At 41.7% G+C, this 21635-nt stretch overlaps 1 protein-coding gene across 1 annotated transcript; it reads left to right on the top strand.

Moving 5' to 3' along the window:
- Positions 1–1293: 1293 nt before the first annotated feature.
- On the top strand, positions 1294–14858 carry LOC110989235 (organic cation transporter protein-like). Its single transcript, XM_022253472.2, has 10 exons — positions 1294–1896; positions 7644–7747; positions 8101–8255; positions 8732–8900; positions 9615–9750; positions 10267–10346; positions 11606–11814; positions 12153–12261; positions 12550–12758; positions 13367–14858. The coding sequence occupies exons 1-10, from the start codon at positions 1456–1458 to the stop codon at positions 13549–13551; spliced, it is 1797 nt and encodes a 598-aa protein (XP_022109164.2). The 5' UTR covers positions 1294–1455; the 3' UTR covers positions 13552–14858.
- Positions 14859–21635: the final 6777 nt, after the last annotated feature.

Genomic DNA, 21635 nt, shown 5'->3' with positions numbered 1-21635 from the left:
TTTAATTTACATACCACAATAGCGATATCTGCCCCGAGCTTAGCTGAAATGCACCCCTAATAGGCGAAAAGAAAGACAGGTGGTTACAAGCGGGTTCTTGCACGCGTTCTGTGTGTACGCAGAGACCATACATGCCGGAATAATAAGTTAGTTTAATACGCGGCGTGCTCTGCGTCAAACGCGCATATATTTTACTCATGTGGTGAATACCCCAAAAAGCCCTTTTTTGTTCCGCTCGGAGCGGGTAATGTACTTGGGAAAACATCAGGCTGTAGGTTTGGTTTTCGTGGTTTTGTTTTTTTAGTTCTTTTTGGAACGGTTGAATTCGTCTGGTTTTTAACAAAAAATAAATAAGCTCAAAGGAATGAGGATTCACAAAAGGGGACAAATCGTAGTTTTGTTTAAGTGCCGATGAAAATGTGGTTTGGGTTTACGTTCCTTTAAAACTAATTATGAACACCCAACCAACGTCACTGCGTATGAGTCGATTTTGTATACCTTGCCTGAGAGGAATGGTTTGCAGGAAAGATGCGAATCGATGATAAGGCAGGAACCCTTGAATACGACACCCAATATTCCACCCACGTCTTAAGGTTGTTGTGCCCACGCGTGCTTCTGTCGTATAAAGGTCGTTTTGTCAGCTGCGACATTGACATTTTGCTGTAATCGATCACCATTGTTTCTTTGTCTCCAAAATGTCCTTGTCGAGTATAGCGCCTGGGGTATATTAATTGATGGGAATTCAGGATTTGTTATGGAATTCAGTGGTTTTTAAATTTAAATATTTTAGCAACTATTTATTCTCATAAGTTGTTCAAAATCTCTCTCAAATTTAGCGAACGCTGTGAACAGGCGCAAAAAGAGGGCGGGCTTCCGGATCCCCGTTTGCCTGTTGGTACTAGTGTTTATTCCAGTCTGAATTTTAGTCCTGCCCCGTATGCTTATACGAATTCATTTGCAAAATTAACCACAAAGTACTTGCCTAATACAGACTCGACTGAATGTTTATGCCAACCTGCCGTTTATGCTTTGAGAAAACGGTGCCGTGCGCTAAAATCAGACTTGCGTTCTAGAGTGACACATAATACAAATCAATGTCCCATTTTTATCTGCTAATAATGTGCAGCACGCTGTTTCCTTCTTTGTAGAAGGAAACCTTCGGACATTTTCTCCTTCAGGTCCATGATCGGAGGAATGACACTTTCCCTCGTCAGAAAGTTTACGGCACGCGTTTTGGAAGTTCTTAATGCAGACTTGATCGGAGTCTAGTCCTAATACCTTTGTCATACCTGTTTGCGTTTATGTGCCGTGCCAAATGAGTGAAAGGTGAATTCCTGGTACATCACGAACACATTTTGAGTACCACACACACGACTTAGATGTGCGGTCATAAGCAGTCTGTTTGAACTTCAGTCTGCCTTTCAAAAATTTGCGACAAAAAAAGAGAGAGGGAATATGCATTTTGACGAAATTCTTGGGTACATTGGTACGTTTGGTCGGTACCAGAAGTTAACCTTTTTTATCGTATGCTTGATGGCCGTACCCATGAGCTACCACCAGCTCGCCCAGGTCTTTCTCGCGCCGGATACGGATCATTGGTGCGCCGTCCCCGAGCTCCGAGAGCCCAACTGCAGTGACTTTGCTGGCGGTGCCCCGGGCGCTGACTCGGAGTGTCTGGAGGCCCGCAAGAACCTGACCATACCGAGAGACGAGGAAGGGAAGTTCCTGCAGTGCCGGCGTTTCGTCCTGGAGGACGAGTATAATATGGCAGCATTCAATTCATCGGGTGCTGGGTATAATGAGACAATGACAATGACGGCTTGGAACGAGACTATGGAATGTGATGCAGGGTGGGAATACGACCGCTCCCAGTATCATACCACGGTGGTTCAAGATGTAGGTGTAACACTTTTTTCTCTTTCACATAACAGCGCGACCAGTTGCATAACTGGGGGTTCACACCCTCGATCTATTCCTGTGCCCTCTCTGTCCTCCGCACAGAATTTAAAGAAAGAAAGAAAAGAACTTTGTATTGTTACACTCTTTGTCAAAATCCATGGAGGATCTGGTAAATAAGACGGCCTTTGGAAAGTAGCCACCTGCAAATTAACGCCGCTGTGTGGTTTAACAATTTTGGGGTTAAATTTAAATTTAAAACATGTAGACTTCGAAATAAGCAAAAGTTCCATTTGATCTGGTTGGGCTTAAACATGACGATAACACTTGCATATTTTACTGCTTGCAGCTGATTTCAATTTAATTCGGGCGAGAAATTGAAATAAAGAGTTCGCCAAAGCCGTTAACTTTGCCTCACACAAAATTATTAATGATTGCTTTGGAGTTTGACAGGCTCTCTTTCCCCATGTGAATTTTGTTGAGGCGTCGCCGTCAATTCTTTTGGTGTGAATGTGTTAAAAGAGGCTCAAATTCCGTGAATGCCGTGCACTTTGGACACAAACTCAGTGAAAGAGAGGGGGTGATGAATTCAGATGGCACATAAACATCGCCGCCCAATTCTATTGTGCATTTTCTGCAATATGGCGATCAAACACACAGCAGGTGAGGTATGCATTAACCACGACACTACGAAATTCTATATTTTTGCCGGGTCAATTTGCCACGTGAAGTCGGCGTGTGCAATACAAATATGGTGGGACCGTTCAAGAGTACTACACATGCGAAGTTAAGTTTCATACGCCTGGAAGAACTCCAATGGACCTTGAAAAACGTACATAAAAAGGAAGACAGAAAAGAAAGACAGCTTTTTAATGATTGCGATAAATAAAGAACAGACGACTGATTTATTTTCCGATTAGTCTTGCAACCTTTTGACACCAGTTTCCACTACGGGTGACGCGCAACTTCGTTTAAATTCAGTTTGGCGTGTTATTTTACCACAGCGTCAATTTTGCAGGCCTAATTACACATGACGTTGTAAATTCATGTAAAAGGAAAATATATCTTTGGCGTCTTTGAATGACATCCCTCCCAAACGGTATGAGAAAATTTGGTCACGTTTAATGCCACGCTGTTCAAATGTGGCATTGACCTTTTTTGGGTCACAATAAGTTTGCATAGAGACAAAAAATGTTCTGCAACAGCCACTCAAAATGACATTGCAGTTTTGGCAGGAAATAGTCAATAATGCCAGTGCCTTCAGTTGTCAACGTTTAACCATTTCCAGTAAAATCTGAAAAATAATTATACAAAGCAATCTTGAAAATGAGAATGAATAGGGCACAGTTCCAGGATTCAGTAAAATTTCATTGCCTTTTCGACACGCTTTCATTTTGGAAATAGTAATAATTATTATACGGGGATACCTGATATCTACGACTGATACGCTTGAAATGTGGCCAGTGTTGCATTGAGGCACGAGTGCGTCACACACGCATGTACAACGGTTCATTTCTTGTACCTACACAGCATCACAAAGCTGAGGCCAGTCTTTCATGACCTCGATAAAGGCTTGCTTCTTGGTTAAAGTTACGGCGGTACTTTTCTTTTGTGGATAAAAGCAAAGCACTGGACCGTTGATGGATTACTTTGTGTTTTTCTATTCAGATCTTTCAATTGTGACGTTTTTGGCTGCTGAGCTTCGCTGTGTGATTGCTGAGCCTTTGATCGTTAATCCCGTGTGGGACTTGCACGAGACGGGAACCATGCTGCGCAAGAGAAGGTCAACGTTTAATGCAAAAAGCTGGGACCTCATAGCTCATACTGATTTTTGTACATGAATATGTCGGAAAGAGAAATTGGTGAACGTCATTTGGGATTCAAAATTTTAATCCCCTCTTTATAGTAATTCCCGATACGTGCGAATCAGCATATTCACGTCTGCGCTGTCCTTATAAATGGGAACGAAGGTTATCGAAAAAGAAAAGAAAGATTTTGGCATAATTTCATCCAGCCTTCTTGCAGCATATGGACATATTTGGTGATTTGCTTGCGTAACACTATAACCGCTCTCGTTGACGCACGTGTCAAAGGCTGAATAAGCGCATTGAAAACTCGTCCCATACGGGACACTATTTACTTGGGCACTGAAAGCAAATGAAGCGTGACTTGCACACAGCCAGTCAGTGTATATATCAAAATTTCACTCAGGCTGAGGGGAGGGACACAGAGCCAGGAATCCCTTGGCCTACGTCACGGCCTACGTGAAAAGGTTGGACCCCACAAAAACATAAATTACTTATTAATGTTCAGTTTAGAAAAAAACAAAGATGTTAAATGACTTCAGCAACGGAATTAAATTTCGGACCCCCCGCAAAAAATCCTGGATCCGCCCCTGATTGCAGTTTTGCTGGAAGTTTGCACGGCTAAGTCCATTGCGAATTAAAGAGACCACAGAGGCGGAGGTCAGACCTTTGCACAGTTTGGCTGAGTTCGGGCGGCTTGTTCCCGTATGTTCACGAACAGCTCGATTTGTCGAGCGCGGGTTGGCCGCTCGAACGCCACGAACAAACAACCCGTTATCACAAGCAACTGCAACATGGCGGCGTGCATGTACGTTATTCGAGAGTTAAGGTTTGGATGGGCTGAATTCTTTTCTATATAAACAGGAACATTCATTTCTGTGTTACGGAAAATAATTAATGTTAATTTTGCAAAACTTCCCATTGTCTACATGGCCTATGGCAACCATCTCTCTACTTTTTGCAGCTGTTCAAAAATCAAAATCTCATGAGTTTTTCCGTGAGTTCCTGTAAAACCCTGACAAGGAGGTGGTGTGATCTTGTTCCGAGAACAGTGTTCTTGAGTCGTGTTCCCGCTGTTCGAGCGCGAAAACAAGAAACCCGTGTTAAGAACAGGCCGCCCGAACTAGACCTTTGTCTCGATGTCTAGTGGTATTGGTATGGAGTACAAGCCAAGTTGGTGCGGTGTTCATATAGGTCCAGACATCATCTACCCACCACGACTAACCCATAACGGTTACGCATTGCACGTTTATAGTGAAATTACGAGAAGAAACTTTGGCCTGTGACAAAGATTAATGGTCATGAACTATCCGGCTTTGCTTCTGTAGAATTTGACACGAAACACAGGCCAAATCAGCGCTGAAACTTCATCACCATTTCTCCTAATTTGAAATATTTGTTGATTTCGAGCCTCCATGACCATACCACTGAGACTCCAAGACTGAGATTTCGTTTTTATCACAGAGTAGGTCCATAGGCCTATACTTGTACAACTTTGAAGCTAGAGGTAGACCTCGCGGGCCTTTGCGAATTTTTTTTTTCGCCAGACTCCATTATGGTACCAGCTCATTGACACACTGGGATCGAAAAACAAAAGATGACCGTCTTCAACGTTTGAAGCTGTATACTGTCGTCAGGATAACTGTTCCCCCACATGACAAAGCAAACGTGGGCTGTATTCCCAAAGCAAGCATCCATCAGTAAACAGTTGCTTTGTTATGACGGAGAGCATTTTGAATGCCACACTTAGCATTATTAAAACCAGAGCTGAGGAATAAGCAAACGTGCTTGATGTGATAAGGCATGCAGCAGCGTGTTGTTAGCTGTGAGCGCGAATAGAAGTCGAATACGAAGGTCAACCGACCGTACACGCAATGTGTTGTGCAACATTTTGGTAATACCTTCACGAAACCTCTAGGCAAACTACTTATTAGTACTGATTTGAATTGAGAATGTCAACTGTTTTCCAAACATAATGGATCTTCATTCGCCATTGCAACCATCAAGGTATTTCGTACAAAATGTACTTGTGAGCTATCCAGGCCTATGTTGCAGCACTGATCGTCCGTAAACTGCTTCTCTGTTATTACAATACAGTTGGGCTCTGGACACCGTAACAATGAAATAAGGCGCTGTATACCATAGTGGTTCAGGCACTTTTTTTCAAATAATCAGAAATCTGTAGCAACTCATCGAGCATTTCGTGATACAGGACTGCAAACACTGAATCAGATACCTGCTGTAGATATAACACAAGTAGCCTAGACCCCTAGAAACTTGTGACCCGAAGGTTACGCTTTGATAAGCCTGACTTACAGACTGCCATGATGGCATTTGTAACCTAAAATCTGATTCTTCCTCGGAATTGTTTGTGCACTGGCGTGTGGTGGGTTTTTATTTGCTGCCGTACGTGATGCTGACTGTTTGCGTCCACCAAGATTTTTGATGTACATGTATGACCTCAAAGCAGGCACCCTTGCACCTGACTCCGTATACCACCTGCTACCCGGGCGAAGCGCCCCAAAACATAAGTCACCGTCTGGTCCGATAAAGGTTAAAGATAGAGGTGCGATGAGTTTCAGAGCTTAAGGGGGGATTTCTCAAAGAGAGGATCAGTTTGTTTCCAGCCGAGCATCAACATTGGGAGGGATTCACTGCATCTGTGTATCATTCAATCGTGGCAGTTTACTGAATCTTTCCCAGTATTTTCCGAAATAAAAGAGTTTCGGGTTCAAATTTGTTGAATGGAAAAATTATACTTCAAATCATGGGTCCCGTAATTACCAACACATACAACTGAGTTATAAATTAGCAGGTAAATTTTAATTGTTGGAGTCGAAACTCAAGTTGTGAAAGCTCCTGCATATGTTTTTATGAGAAAAATAAAGTGACAAGGCACTTCACTGTCCAAGCTTTCTTATAATAGGCCTACCCTAAGTAGATTAAGAGCACAAGTACGCTTACTACCATTGTAGAGTTCATAATTGTGTTACCGTCACTTGTTTTAACAGCATGGATTTATCGACACTGTATTAAGTGCTTGCTTTTTTGTTTTTGTTTTTGTTTTTTTTTCAAAGGTTGTAGGATTGAGAACTACGGACGAGTCAGATTTAGTTTTACTCCTTGCCGAATATTTTCATTTGGGGACCAATACCAGCAGCAGCCATTCAGTGTTATGTTGCATTTTAGAGATAGCAAATAACTTCCAAGAGTATGGAATAGTCGAATATTGACCTTGACCACATTTACTCAACTTATCTTAGGTTTAATTTCAAACGGTACTTTTAAGAAAATTTATTATTCCAGTTTTCACACAAAGGGGGACGAAAAACGTAAGCTTTCGAATTTTCTACTGATCTCTTTTATAAGATCACAGACGATGAACATCTACTATATGAACAACATTCTGAGTACGATTTATTCAAGAAAAGTAAAAATATTATTAAATGCATAAAAACGCACCGAGAGGTTACGTGCCTCGGAACTTTACGAGGCTTAAAAAGCTGCACAATGTACGATAGATCAACCATGCGTCCAACTCCGTCCATACGTACTTGTGCAGAATCGGCGCCGCGTAGGCCTAGCTTATTTCAACACTGCACGACAGTGTTCGAAGGGTATGATCAGGGGAATGAGTATTGAACCTGTACCGATGATATTCCAATACAAAAATACATTGAACTTTAGTGTCAAAGGATTACGAACTCGTTTCGAACATATCGAGAAAAGAAACGCAACACCCCCGGAGGATATAGCCCATATTTGATGCATTCCTACATGAATATACAGACCTGCAAGACTTTGTTGCCGTGCAACGAGATCGTGTTCAGTTAGTTCACAGTGTCAGGTCAGATTATTAATCCTGCAACCAGACATGCGCATGTACTAACCTCAGAACGGTAGTTTAAATTAACATTATTTATTGGCTGTTTGACTTTGCAGTTTGACCTAGTGTGTGGAAAAAAGGATATAGCAGAGGTTGCCCAGTCTATCTTCTTCGCAGGCGTGCTTGTCAGTTCTGTTTTAACTGGCCTACTTGCTGATCGGTGAGTTAATGTTACTAACCAAGCTAGCCTTCGATCGAGGCGCCGTAAGGTGAATACGAAGTATGTGAGTAGACCAATGGAGCTGAAAGTCTAATATAATAACAAGACGCTATAGCAAATCTCAGCCTCCGATTGTAATCATCGAATAGAGATTTCACTCGGTCTCCACCCGAAGAAGTTTCTTTTTCAAACTTTAACAATCTAGATTCGGAGAGAGTGTCACTCTAAGATGTGTTGTCTGTTAATAGAGTCCTTCTTTCGGATTTGGAGAGTGGATATACATAATCTGGTATTGTGTGTCGTTCATGTAATTTACTTTTCAAACGACGAAAAATATCTCTTATTTACTGAAGGATCGGGCGTAAGGTGACGTTGTTTCTGTGTCTCGGTGGGCAGTTCATCTTCAGCTTGGCCATCGTATTCGCTCCAAACATGTCCGCATTCATCGCGTTACGCTTTTTCCTCGCCGTGGCCAACATGGGGGTCTTCATCATGGCATTTGTAATTGGTGAGATTTCTCCCTACCCAGGACACTCAGGAGTAGTTGTACGGGGACTGCGGTCCTCATTTTCTCTCTTAATAGCCTTCTTTCTCCCAAGAACGTGTGCCTCGTATTTGCTGAGATTAAGCAAACATTTCCACATTCAACTTATGCCTATCCCATATCCCCCTTTTTACATTTGATCCTAAGAATTATCGAATCATTTCTATTTCAATTTCAGGAGCATTCCAACGGATGTTTTGTTTTCTGTTTACATGTTGTTAGTGTTTTATTCTTTCTCTCGAGATTTTTAAAACCTCCTTCTGAAAATCAGGGCGTCGGAAATCAGTTTATAAATCCCTAATTCTTTAAGCTGGCATCCGTCCAGAACCACTCCTGATCGATCTTCCACCATAAGCCTGATAACTCTCAACCCTGGTTAGCATTCGAACACTAGTACAGTTTAATCAAATGACCATATTTATCTTCTTTTTTTTTGCCAGGTACCGAGTTCGTTGGGCCCAAGTGGCGCACCTTCATCGGGGTTGTAGCCGAGTGCTTCTTCGCCCTCGGCTACATGATTCTAGCTGTGATGGCGTACTTTATTCGGGACTGGAGGATGCTGCAGGTTGTGGGAACGGTGCCGATCGTTTGTTTCTTTCTCCTCATACGGTAAGTAAAACCCACTGAACCTGATTAAAATATGAAGCAAGGAGTGAGACCATGGTATGGATTCAGGAGTTTATTCGCACTCGCTGTGAACAGGATCGCGAACGCAATTCGCGACCCGAGTTCGCAAAAAAAGGACCACTTTTTCAACCATGGCGACCTTCGCCACATTTGCGCTCAATTTTGCGCCACATGAGCCGGGCTTAAGGCAACATTTTACCTAACACCAAATTGTACTAACATCGACGAATTAGGGATGTTGTTGGCATTTATTTTGAACTTGCGTATGATACCAAGTTGTAAGTTTGTTGTAGATCTCAGAATCGTAAATCGTGGCCTAATGAAGGAGACAGAGACATGTTATAACATTCCAGTCTCTGATTTCAGTCCTGTCTTTTGTCTGCCTCACAGCCTTGCTACACTTACTGCGTTGTATAATGGCCATAACATTCAGAAGAATAAGTCAGCGACAGTGATCCACTGTGTTCCATTACAAACATTAGGCCATGCGTTTTCCTGAATTGTACGCAAATGTCAACATCAATTCTGGTATCAATTGTCTGGAGACCACATTCTTTGGTCCTATAGGACCTTTCAAAATGTGTTACAGGAAGACTTCCGTCGCTTTAATAATATCCTTAATTCCTCATACACAAAAGTTTTATCACCTCGCCGAGAGGTGACTTCTTCTTCTGCATTCCCTATTTGCACCGACAGGGTGGTGCCGGAGTCGGCCCGCTGGCTGATCACGCAAGGAAAGGTGAAGGAAGCCGAGGCTATCATCAGAAAAATAGCCAAGGTCAACAAGGCCAAGCTCCCCGAGCAGCTCTTCAGCGCCGACGATCACATCCAGGTGTGGTACATGTATGCCTGGCGAGTTCGTGGATGGGATAAGAGAAAGGGCGGGAAATGAGAGATTCCGCCATTTTTACGACCCTCACGATTAACGACTTACACATTTGCGTCCTGACTGCGGGATGGTGATTTGAGAAAGTCCCGAAGTACATGGACGCTTGAAAATTAGGGGAAAGTTGGGTTGGAAGGGGGGCGGCACGCTTGGTGACATTGTGACCAGCACTTGTATGTACATGTACATAGGTCCATTTCGTGCAGTTTGCATCGTCCACTGCATATCCAATTTGAATTGGAGAGACTCTAAGTGCGCGTATGATTGGCACCTTGCTGCGACATTATTTGACTATAATCTGCTGACGTTCAACATGTGCGTAGCTGTACCACCTTCGGCCACATGGTCTCTGTTTTAAGTCGGTAATCGCAGCTCTCGTGGGCAGTTGCGTCTTAAGAATGATTTAGGAAGATGGCTTGATCACTTATTATTTTTCTCTTGATGGATTATACCACAAACCAGGAGCAGGGCAGGACTTCGTTCGTTGATCTCTTCCGGAAACCCATTTTGCGAAAGAGAACCCTGAATATTATGTTTAACTGGTGAGTTCCATTCCATCCTGTCCTATGTTTCCTCGTTCTTTGATGCTCTACAACCGTTTGATTCCGAACTAGCCCTTACAATGTGGACGAAGCCGCGTGGCTGAGAGCAAAGTTTGAGTGCGAAATGTCATTGACCAGGAATTCCGCCAACAATACTCTTTTATCTACAAACAATGCTAACATTTTGTATGGGCTTCAAAACTTTGCAGAAACTTCACCCGTGGGTTACCGACAAGGGCAGATCCTGCATGTGGGCAATGGGGGATATGCTCCCTGAAAAAGAGCCAGAATTATTTGTTTAAGGGATAAAAAGCGTTAAAAAACTAAATGTAGCCCCACCATTTGGACAAGTCATAAAATTATATATAACGGGTTTGCCCGAGTCCCACCCGAGTAAGCTTGTGAGGTTTTTTTCGCAAGCTCTCGGACAAGCACTGAGCGTACAGTGTTTATTAATATACGTTGGGTAAGGGCAAACCCGTTATATATAATTAACATCTCCCCAACGCAAAAATACATCTTGAAAAAAAAGTCATAAAATGTTACATGAAAAAAATTCCAATATCCCCCCCAACGTTTGCCTCCATCCTGATTATTCGGTTTCTGGATCCGTCTTAGTGTTAGCAGCGACGCTGCAGTGCCGCAAATCGCACATTAATTTTGGTTTTTTTTAAGTATAAAGGCCAGTTCATACGACTTCATGCGAAAGAGAACACAAACGCGGATTTGTGAGGCCAGCTTAAATACCGGCGATTCACAAGAGTATGCCTCGAAGAGTTTGGAAATGCGCGTTTGGAAAGGGTCGACAGATTTTGCGCGTCGTGATTGGCCAGGCTCATGAAAACTCTTCGAGGTGCACTATTGTGAATCGCCCGTATTACGCAAAAGTAGAACACATTACAACTCGAGCGAAATTTCGCTGCAAATCTTCTGTGACCTCAAATCTGCTTCGCTTTCACACTGGCCTGTAATACAAACTTGCTTTTAAAGAGGGTAGAGGGAGACATAGCTCTGAGATTGTTTACCACTTTATTTCTGCGCTCAAGGCCAGCAATAAAATGCTAAGCACTGGTGGCAAAATTATATCTGTTATTACTTCGCAAAACCAGTATCACGAAGTCTGGTTGTACAAATGGGACTACGTCACGCGTTGCGCACTGGTCGAACCACAATTCGCGGTCATGCTTTCTCCAACTATACATGCATACAGGTTCCCGCCCAATTTCTATAGCATGCAATAATCATTCTCGTATGTCCAGGTTTGTGAACGCTGCCGTATACTACGGCCTGTCCCTCAGCACCTCTAGCCTTGGGTCCAACGACTACTTGGCCTTCTTCATCGGAGGGCTCGTGGAGATTCCGGCGTGTTTCTCCATACTGCCTCTGATCGATAGATACGGCCGGCGGATTATGCTCAGCCTCTACCTGCTCATCGGTGGAATCGCCTGCCTTGGAACTATTTTTATCGGTACGGGAAATTGGTGTGTGGTTAGATCCGTTTTAGTTACTTTTAGTCCCTGTATCGGCGCACCTATCGACCACAAACAAGCAGAGTTATAACGAGTCTAAATTTTGTGACGAGAGTTCACAATTAGTAACTGACTCGAGTCATTTCAACTTTGCAAACAAGTCAGTTGATTGCTTGATGACTTAAGTCCATGTTCATAAGTACGTGTATATGTGATGATCGTATCAGTGATCGAAGATTAATGACTACATATTCTAAATATTTGTCAGTCGTTATAAATTAAAAGGGAAAGAGAATAAATCGAAGTGCCAAGCAGTGTCGATCATTCTGTCTTTCAGCACCTGGGGCGGGACGAACGACCGTAGCTATGTTGGGAAAGTTTGGCATCTCAGCTTCATTCTGTCTGATCTACATTTACTCTGCGGAGATGTACCCAACACCAGTCAGGTACCTGACCCAAAAATGAGCGACGTTCTCTGTTGCTTTTTAAGCTCTAAACGGAAACGTACTGCTCCTTGGCTTTTTGCTTTGTTACAAGTCTGACGGTTTCTTGTAAAATTGCACGTAAGAGGTTAAGTTTGAATACCAAAAAACGCACAAGTAAACAGACGTCTTACATAAATCAACCCCAAAGGACGTGACTTGGATTTCTTGTACACATCGTTAAGTAGGCCTATCTTCTTTAGCAAAGACAGAGTTCGAGGTTAGCCTCAAACTTATTACCCTCGTATATAGGAGCATTGGCATGGGTCTTTCCTCCATGTGTGCCCGACTGGGGAGCATCTTTGCCCCTCCTTTGCTGGTTCTACGAGAGGTTTGGGAACCGTTCCCGCTCTTTGTCTTCGGGCTACTGGCCCTCATGGCCGCTTTGACCTCATTGCTGTTGCCCGAGACGCTGGGGATGAACATGCCGGAGACAATCAAAGAAGGAGAGGAGTTGGGAGGTTGGTGTCAAAATTGTTACCGGTGTCTCTTACAGTACAGCCAGGGTTTGTGTCTTGCCCAACAACTGAGCACCGAGGGGGATGGGGGATATATCCCCACCTGTTGGGGAACCATCACCCCCCCCCCTTAATTGAGGTGGAAATCTGAACTAGTGCTTTTGTCAAGCTCCGCACAAGATGATTTCAGAAGTCAATCTTCCATCCCCCACATGTGACAAGAAATCTCCGCGCATGCTTTTAGCGGGAACCGTCTAGAACGAGCGTTTGATAATTTGTGTGCATGTCGGCCTATGCATGAGCACTGTCCGAGAAAGTGACAGTAACTGACTGTCTTATCTTTGTTTTGTTAAGTCCATCAGAAAGTTTTGAATTTTCGAATCGCATGCTACTTTTTCATTGTGAAAGTTCTTTACATCAGATCGAAATCACTGTTGAATCTTGAACGGATTCACTGTTTCATTTAACCCTAACCCCTAGGATGTATGTAAACACATATTGAAATCGGGGTTAATTAAATATGGAAAGCGACTTAAACATAACGTTAAAATTCCGACCCTCTGTTTTGCAAATGCATCCCCCATAAAATTGTGTTTCTGTTCCTTTTTCAGCCGGTGAACCATTCAGAATCCCTCATTGGCGGGGCTGGAACTACAGAGTAGCCCGGGAACCAACGGACGAGGAGGTCTCCTACAAACAGGTTGATTCTAACGACAACAACACAGATGTTGAAGAAGGGGGCGGAGCTGACATGAAAGAGGCTGGGACAGAGCAAGGAATGGGTAATTCCTGCTGAGCATTAATTCGAAGCATTGGTGCAGGGAATATTTTTGAGGGGGATATATGTCAGCAGAAACTAGTCAAGGAGTGGCATGATATAAATCAACGGACGAACTTTTAAGCAGGAATATTTCAAAGTGACAGTATTTTGTTTTTGTCTTGATGTTTGTGGATCTAGTTTGGTTAAGGAAACATTTTTTCTGAATGTAGTGATGGTTCTCTTGAAGTAGATGTTTCACCGCTACAACTCTACATACGTGACAGCAGAAACAACTGTGCGATTTAAAACATCAATAGAAAGTTCAGTCTAAGAACCAGAGTTCAAATGGTCCGGAACATGCGCGGTAGGCCTAACTTGATTAGGAAGGCTCATCGGCATGCAATGTGGAAGTCTGAACGCAACATTGATCCCACAGTCGGCAATTGACCTGAACCCCTTAAAATTATGTGAAGAAACACACGGTGCGGCGTGGCGCCTCTTTCCGTCCGGTTTGGCAGATTTCCAGAGATGTGTTTTTTGATCGAGTCATAAAGTTCGATGTACGAATGTCGCGCAACGGGAGTCGTGGAAGAAAGAAAAACATCACCAAGGCCAAAACTTCTCACAAAGAAAGACTTGATGTCGCTTGGAGATTATAGCAGCAGGAAACAATTTGATTCTGCGGGACAGTTTTTTTTCTCGTTTCGCGTTTCAGTTTGCATTCAAACTAATGAAAAGAAATCCAGACTCATGTCGTTGAAAAAGCGGGGGGCAAGTATTTAAAATGGCAACGGAATATTTACTTTGAACATTTAGGAAACAAAGCGCTGGAGCTTTCGACTTAAGTTGAAAATTATACTCTGTTACAGAAAAAATGAGCAGAACACATGAAAAGTGTATATACGCGCAAGTGTAAGAAACGGGAAGATTATTTGTGAGGGATTTTAGGTGTATTTGTGATACAACCAAATGAAAAAAATGAAATTATGATTTGTTTTTCAATTTATATTTAGTGAAAGAGGTTATGAATCTTCTCAGTGGATGGCTATAAACGCCTTATGGTTCCTATTCTAAATGTTTATACAAACTTAGATTACTTCAATATGAAGTATAAAATTTCTTGATTGCAGATTTATATATGGGTGTTATCAGGCCCATAACGGGGGTGGGGGTGCAGAGGGTGCGTCTGCACCCCCCCCCCGCGACCAAATGGTTGGCGCTTGAGGCAAGGAAAGATTTTGAGCTATAGTTGAACATTTTGCGCACAAAAATGTCGCGATAAGGTATTGGTCGCCTCAGTTAATCCCTTCTTCGGGAATTTACTTGTAACCCCCTCCCAAAAAACAATTCTTTGTTGAAGATGGCCCCTCCCCCGAAAAGTCCTAGTCACAGGCCTGTGTTTCTTCAAGCATATTCCGCATTACCAGGAACGAAGTATTTCCATCGTTTTTTAACCAAAGTGACATTTAATTTCTCCCCAAATAACTGTCAGATTATAATAACTATAATTTTTAAGGTTTTTAAGTGTAAATCCAAGGTTTAAATGCTATCTTTATAAACTCGAAAACTTCATTTAAATCCGATAATGCGTTGCGGAGATAATCTCGATTACGTAAAACAATAATTGTTGCCGTCTATTCTTGCCGTCTATTCTGTCCAATTGGATTTCCCACAACAATCAAACCGCCATGTTTACGCCACCAGCACCCTTTGAGATCATTGGAAAGGCTTACTGAATGAGGTTACTGATTTAGACAGGTTTCTGACAATTCACGTTAAAACTGCGTAAGTTTTCCATCAGCAAACAGACAGAAGCCTAAAATGGTTCAAAGTGGTCAATGTTACAGAATTGGATCAGTACCGTGTAAGCAAGAGGTCGTGGGTTCGAGTCCCACCCGAGTAGGCTTGTGACTTTTTTTTCGCAAGCTCTCGGACGAGCACTGAGCATACAGTATTTATTATTAATATGTACGTTGGGTAAGGGCAAAACCCGTTATATAAAACAAACTGTACAATTTTTACTGAAAATTGACAAAAATATATACCATCAGTGCTCTTAATTTATTTTATTGTCGAGCTTGGGTGCCTTTGTCAGGGCTTTTGAATTAAGGACACTGGTATATATTTTTGTCAATATTTCGATCACGATGCTACACAGCCCTTTCATATTTCTGTTAAAGTTGTTTTCTCTGAAAACAAACCCATTGCACTTTGAAGCTGCAAACTCTGAGGCTGCACGGTTAAATAACCGTGGCCTTATAAGATAAGCTTTTTTCCTCAAGTTTAGAACTCGAAGAAATACCAAGGAGGTAAAGAACCCAATCATAATAATGCGCGATCATTTAGAATTTAAACATGGTAATTGCATAAATTTTCAAATAAACTGTAAACTTCATTGGACAGAACAAAATGAGTAATGTGACATAATTTAGACATATCTCCGAAACGCAAGTTATCTTCAAAGTAAATTTCAAATCTTCAGTATAAGTAGAAAACACTGCAAGTTTTAATTTCGTACCAAAACAGAATCTTACAATAATTGTTTTGGGAAAAAATAAACATTACTGCGAGTATGTTTTATTAATATTATTATAATGAGGGGCACTGTTGATTGTAAAATTGATTAAAAAAAGCGGCTTTCCAGAAAAGTGATATATATATATAGGCCCTATAAAAAGCTTATTTGTTGACCGACAGGGTATTTTACTGTCAGGATGATATATGTAAATATTCATTTCAGAGATTTCGTGTTCTATAGTGAGGAAACAGTAATTTCAGGCTGTGTTTCTAGTTTGTCTTGTTATTTAGTGTACTTCAAAACATTTGGTCTACAATTTAGGGTTTTTTGGTATTGAGGGTAAAATTTGGATATTTAGTTTACATTTTTAAAACTTGTAAAATTTTTATGTAAAGCGTTACTTTTAACCACTTGAATTTTAATCACTTTTACATTTTATGCAATGCTATTTTCTCCAACCTATAAAAAACTTCTCTTCTCCTGAAGATTTATGCCGATATCTGTATACATGTATAGGCCTATTCGTGAGTGCCGTTATTTAAACCAGAGTATAAAGGGCGTAATAAGTTACTAGCGACTTGTGCCACAAGCGAACTTTTATTGTGTACTCATTTAATGTTCATTTAATGTTCTGTTCTGCAGCCTCCCAGAAAGATATTAGTAGATTACAACGACTCGAAAATAGTGCCGCCCGGTTACTTACACTGAGAAGACTAGCCATGTGACCTGTCCTTCTCTCTCTTCACTGGCTACCAGTCAGTTAGCGATTTACATTTAAAACCACTCGTTACGTGCACTTGCTCCTTCTTATCTTCAAACCACATCAACCCGTACAAACCACTGTGCAGCCGTCGATATTCTAATACACACGCCCTTCAGATATGAAAGTTAGTTTGATATTGGACATTGGACGTTCCCATTGGTTTGTACAGGGAATGTCTGATTTTTCTCAACACTGGACATTCCCATTCCCTGAACAAACCTATGGGAATGTCTACTGTGTCGAGAAAAATCAGACATTCTTTGTCCAACCTATGGGAATGTCCAATGTCCAATATCATAGTAACTTTAAGTTTTAACACCTAAAACATTTTTGTGGAAAATAAGTATACTAGCTCATGATGCCAAACGCCAATGTAGCTGACTGGCCGCCCTATTTACAATGGTACGATATGGTTCCTATGTGGCCCTCCTCCATAGGCTCGTCGCTTGCCTACATCGTGCTTACTCCACAAGTATACCGTTGACAGAGCAATGCGACGTCATCCACGTTCAACGCTACCTCGGGAATCATTTTTATCACCGACCGTGACCTACAGCTCGATTTGTTTAACCCTTGTCCCGGCTTGAAGTCATTATGGTGGGTTTAACGGGCTTCAAGTCCGATTGTCTAGAGAGCGACCGTTATGACTTCGAGGCAGGACCCCTTCTGGGACACGAACCCAAAGAAGTCTGTAAAAGCTTAGAATTGCGATTGAAATTGGTCGATCGAATGCAAAACAAGAATGCGTGATGCAATTGAAGCAAGAACACAACAGAACCTCATTTTTACTGAGGTCAGGATTTTTTGATTTGCGTGTAGTTTAGAGAGCACGCCATTTGCATCAAAAGACATGAGATGCTAACATACAGTTTTAGGCTGAATCTCTACCATAGGAAACTGGGCTCTTCCACTGTAAATGGTCCTGGAATATCAGTTTGCTACTATGACGAGTGCGTTGCCCCTCCCCAGGAAAACGCCCCCACGCATGAAATTGCCCCTGGTGATAGGACATCATTACGTAGATGGGCAGGGTAGCTTGGAACTGATAATGTTAAAGACGGACACCCTCTATCTAGCAGGCACACGACGTACCCGGTAATTTCAACGTTGAAGTTTGGTTGAAATCTGTTGTTTCAACGTCAATAACATAATACAATGTTTTCTCAACGTCACTTTTGTAAATTTTTGATGTCGCAGTAAGACGTTCATTAAACAATGGAAGTACGGTGAAATAGCGACCCCAAATCAATATCTACCCAACGTTGGTGAGCCAACACTGTATCGACATACAGATATCGACATTTATTCATAGTTGAATTATTGTTGAAATTGTGTCGCGATATTTACAACCTAAATTCCATGTTTTGCCAACGGCAGGTCGCAAACGTTGTTTCAACTTCTATATTTCCACAAAGTACCCAATGTTGATTTATTGTCGAAATAACGTAGTAAGTTTAACAACCCAAATTTAATGTATAATCAACATTAAGACGGTGACGTTGATTTGGTTCACGGAGTTAGACCGTCATCCGGCGTTAAATATTTGTTGAAATTGTATCGCGATATATACCTCCCACTCCAAGAGAGGGTTAACCGGTTGCACGCCATTAGCGTAATTTTTTTCCTAGGAGGGTTAGGGATAATTATCATATGAGAGTACGGGCGTTGTTACCGCACGCTCGATCAATTTAGTGGACATTCTAGTCAGAAACTTAAGTGCTAAGGTAAACGTCGAGATTTACTTTCCTATAAAAAATCATCCTTAACCAACTAATTCCCAACCAAGAAAAAAAAGTTACTTCACTTGGACTAGAACGCTAGGCTTGTTGGTTGTGAGTATGACGGTCCTCTAACCACGTGTGTTCATGCCCCCCTCGCTTAGTTTGTGCGCATGCGTACTGAACCTTACTACAGCCAGAAGCCAGTAAAATGGATCTTGGGTTAGACCCCCAAAGTAATCGATCAACACCAAGCTCAGATATAGTTGTTTGCCCCCATTTCCATACTGATTAGTACTTAAACACTCAAAGTCCTTTTGCTAAATTGCACACAATAAAAATCCATTTTCTGCCAAATTTTTGCCCGTCTTTCTCTCGTAGGGCCTACCTCCAAAGTTACAGAGTCAAAAGTTGGAAGTGAAGCCAATATTTTAGAGGGATTTTTTCAGTTTTGCCGTTTTTTCCTGATATTTCTGTTACTTGTGAATAGTGAGGAATATCATAAACGCCTTAATGAGAAAGCATCACGCAATAAGGAAACCGTATGAATGAGAACGGAAAGTTGTTGTTTGTGCCTTTTAGTCGGGCAGTTTGACGTCGTTGTACAAGTACGTTTTAGTACAATGCATCAAAAGTCAACTTGCGTACCGAAACGCATCCACAGCAGGTGTGGGTGCGTGTACGTGTATGCCATGCCCCATCTTATTTTTGACCGCTGTCGGACATGTCGAACTCAGTGAAATCCACATGAAAAACGAACCGCATTTGAGACAAATGGCTCTCAATCTTGAAGAAATGAGATGATGGATAAAAACGATTCATCAGTCTTCCAGGCAGTATCACAGATGACCTGAATTGATTTCGACAAAAGTGTGAAAATTGGGCACCTAAGGTAAAAACAAGAACATGGGTCCCAATGAAAAACTAACTGAATTTAAAAAAAAAAGGGTTTCTGCCTAGAAGTAGGCCTAATAAACTTTTTCTTTATCATAGGAGTTACTGGTCTTTCATGTGGCATCAAAGTTATTTGAAGGTAAACGGGGCAATAATGTGAAAATTAGACACTACAGTTTGGGGAAAAAAGATAATTTTTCATAATTATCCTTTGTCGTAAAATTGACATTTTCCACTTCTTTGATTATTTTTCAGAGATCTTTCTTACCAGAAGCTATTATACATCCCCATTTGATAGATTATTGGCTATTAACACACACGAGGTCTTCAAGGGAATGGCAGGACAAATCCCTCACATGGGTTTCCCCATTTGCATCGTCTGCTAGCCTGAGTTTACTATTACTATTGCGCATGTGCGAATACACAGCTTAATGCATAGGGACCTAACTTACTCGTCAGTCTGGACGTGATAACAGAGTTACCGTGCAAAAATTTGTTGTATCTTTGTAAATGTGTGTACCCATTTGTGATAGTTTCCCCAAACGTCCTACGAAAAACGCATGCGCAACGGTTCAAATACGCCCATTTTATTATCTATTACCCTAACCCTCCTAGGAGAGAATATTAAGCACGCCGCTAGGATGTGTAATTTACACAACAAATGTTCGATGGTATGCATTGAATGCCAGATATCCAACCATTCTTTGAAATGACATTGGCCCAACGACCATAAAGAAATGTTGAACACCTGGCGGTGGGAAACCGACAGGACGCGTGATGAGTGCAGATGCCTCTACAGCGGTGGAGCTGGAAACATGAGGTCGGCGACTGCACGTCTCGAAGGAAACGAGTGTCTCCTGCCTGGACCTCGGTGACGACAGCCGCCCGCGGAGGCATCTGCAGGGCCAGGGGAACTTCAGGCTGACGGTCAAGGGCGTCAGAAGTGCAGCCAGGCCAACTGGCCCAGATTTGTCGGCTCAACAAGGCTTGAGTGTACTGTGCTTTGAAGGGCGAGTTCTCCGGAGTGGAGGTGAGTGTCTTCACTTCAGTCTGTAGACTCATAGTTCGTAAACAGACATTAATTTTGCCGTAATAAAGTCCTTGTGAAAGCTGTCTGGCTGCCCACTCAAAAAGAGAAAAATAAGTGGATAGAGTTCGGAAACAGAAAACACTTGATGCTCCTGTGCACAAACCTATGAGACTTGTCAGAAAAAGCCTAAATGTTTTCTAAGCACATGCTTCGGAATTTTCTCCGCTAAATTTCATTTCTGGGGACGTTATCACTTTCCATTGGCTGTAATAACATTTTATGGGAGAATTAGTGTATGGAACTCCTTTCAAATAGATCAAAAATCAATTTTCTCTGCTAAATTTCACTTTTGGGGACATGTTATTATTTCCTGACGGCTGTAATAAAATCTGAAGGGAAAATAAGTATATGGAACCCTTTTCAAATAGATTAAAAATCAACTTGGTTTGCCACTATTATTCAGGATTTTAAATCCCATGAAACAAACATGTTTCCTGGAATTGTTTAACTGGCCCTTGCAATATTTTCTTAGAGATAAATATTTCGTACAACATTGACCCCTTAATTAAATGAATAAACATTTGACATCCCGTTTAAATTGTGTTGACGAGTGCACTTCGGACATTTGTAATTCTCCATATTTTTCAGGACAAATGAGGGCACTGTTGCTTTGAGGACAGTCTTTATAGGAATTGTTCTGTTCATCTGTGATTTACTGCCATATAGGCCGACTTACAAATTAATGAATTTAAAAAAAAAAACAAGAAAATTTACAATAGTGAAACATCTCAAATTGTAAAAAAGAAAATGTTGAAAAAGCAGGAAGATTGATATGATAGATATCTCTAACCAGGATGACGCAGCTTTTCCCGTTGCATTTTGCTCAGTTAATTAACTTAAAATTAGCCTAAAAATTAAAATGGATCCAAACCACCCCTACATGGCAAACCAAGAATTGAAAGTAACTTGGGCCACACAAAATGAGATGCATGTTTATTAGGTTGATTAATGTCACATAATAATCAACCTGCATGTGCTGACCTGACTACGTGCACATTCTGCTTGAGCCATGTCAATTTGTACTGCAGCTGTGGTAAAAGATTTGTACATGTGTAATAAGTGTAGTCACTAGATCACTGGTAAGTCGAGGATTATTCAAAATTGCACAAACGAAAGGACACTAGTGGACTCATGAAC

The sequence above is a fragment of the Acanthaster planci genome, linkage group LG08 (assembly GCF_054643075.1).
Source record: "Acanthaster planci isolate LZ-2023a linkage group LG08, COTS_SCS, whole genome shotgun sequence".
NCBI lineage: Eukaryota > Metazoa > Echinodermata > Asteroidea > Valvatida > Acanthasteridae > Acanthaster > Acanthaster planci.
The sequence above is the reverse complement of the archived record's forward strand: the minus strand, read 5'-3'. Positions and strand labels throughout refer to the sequence as shown.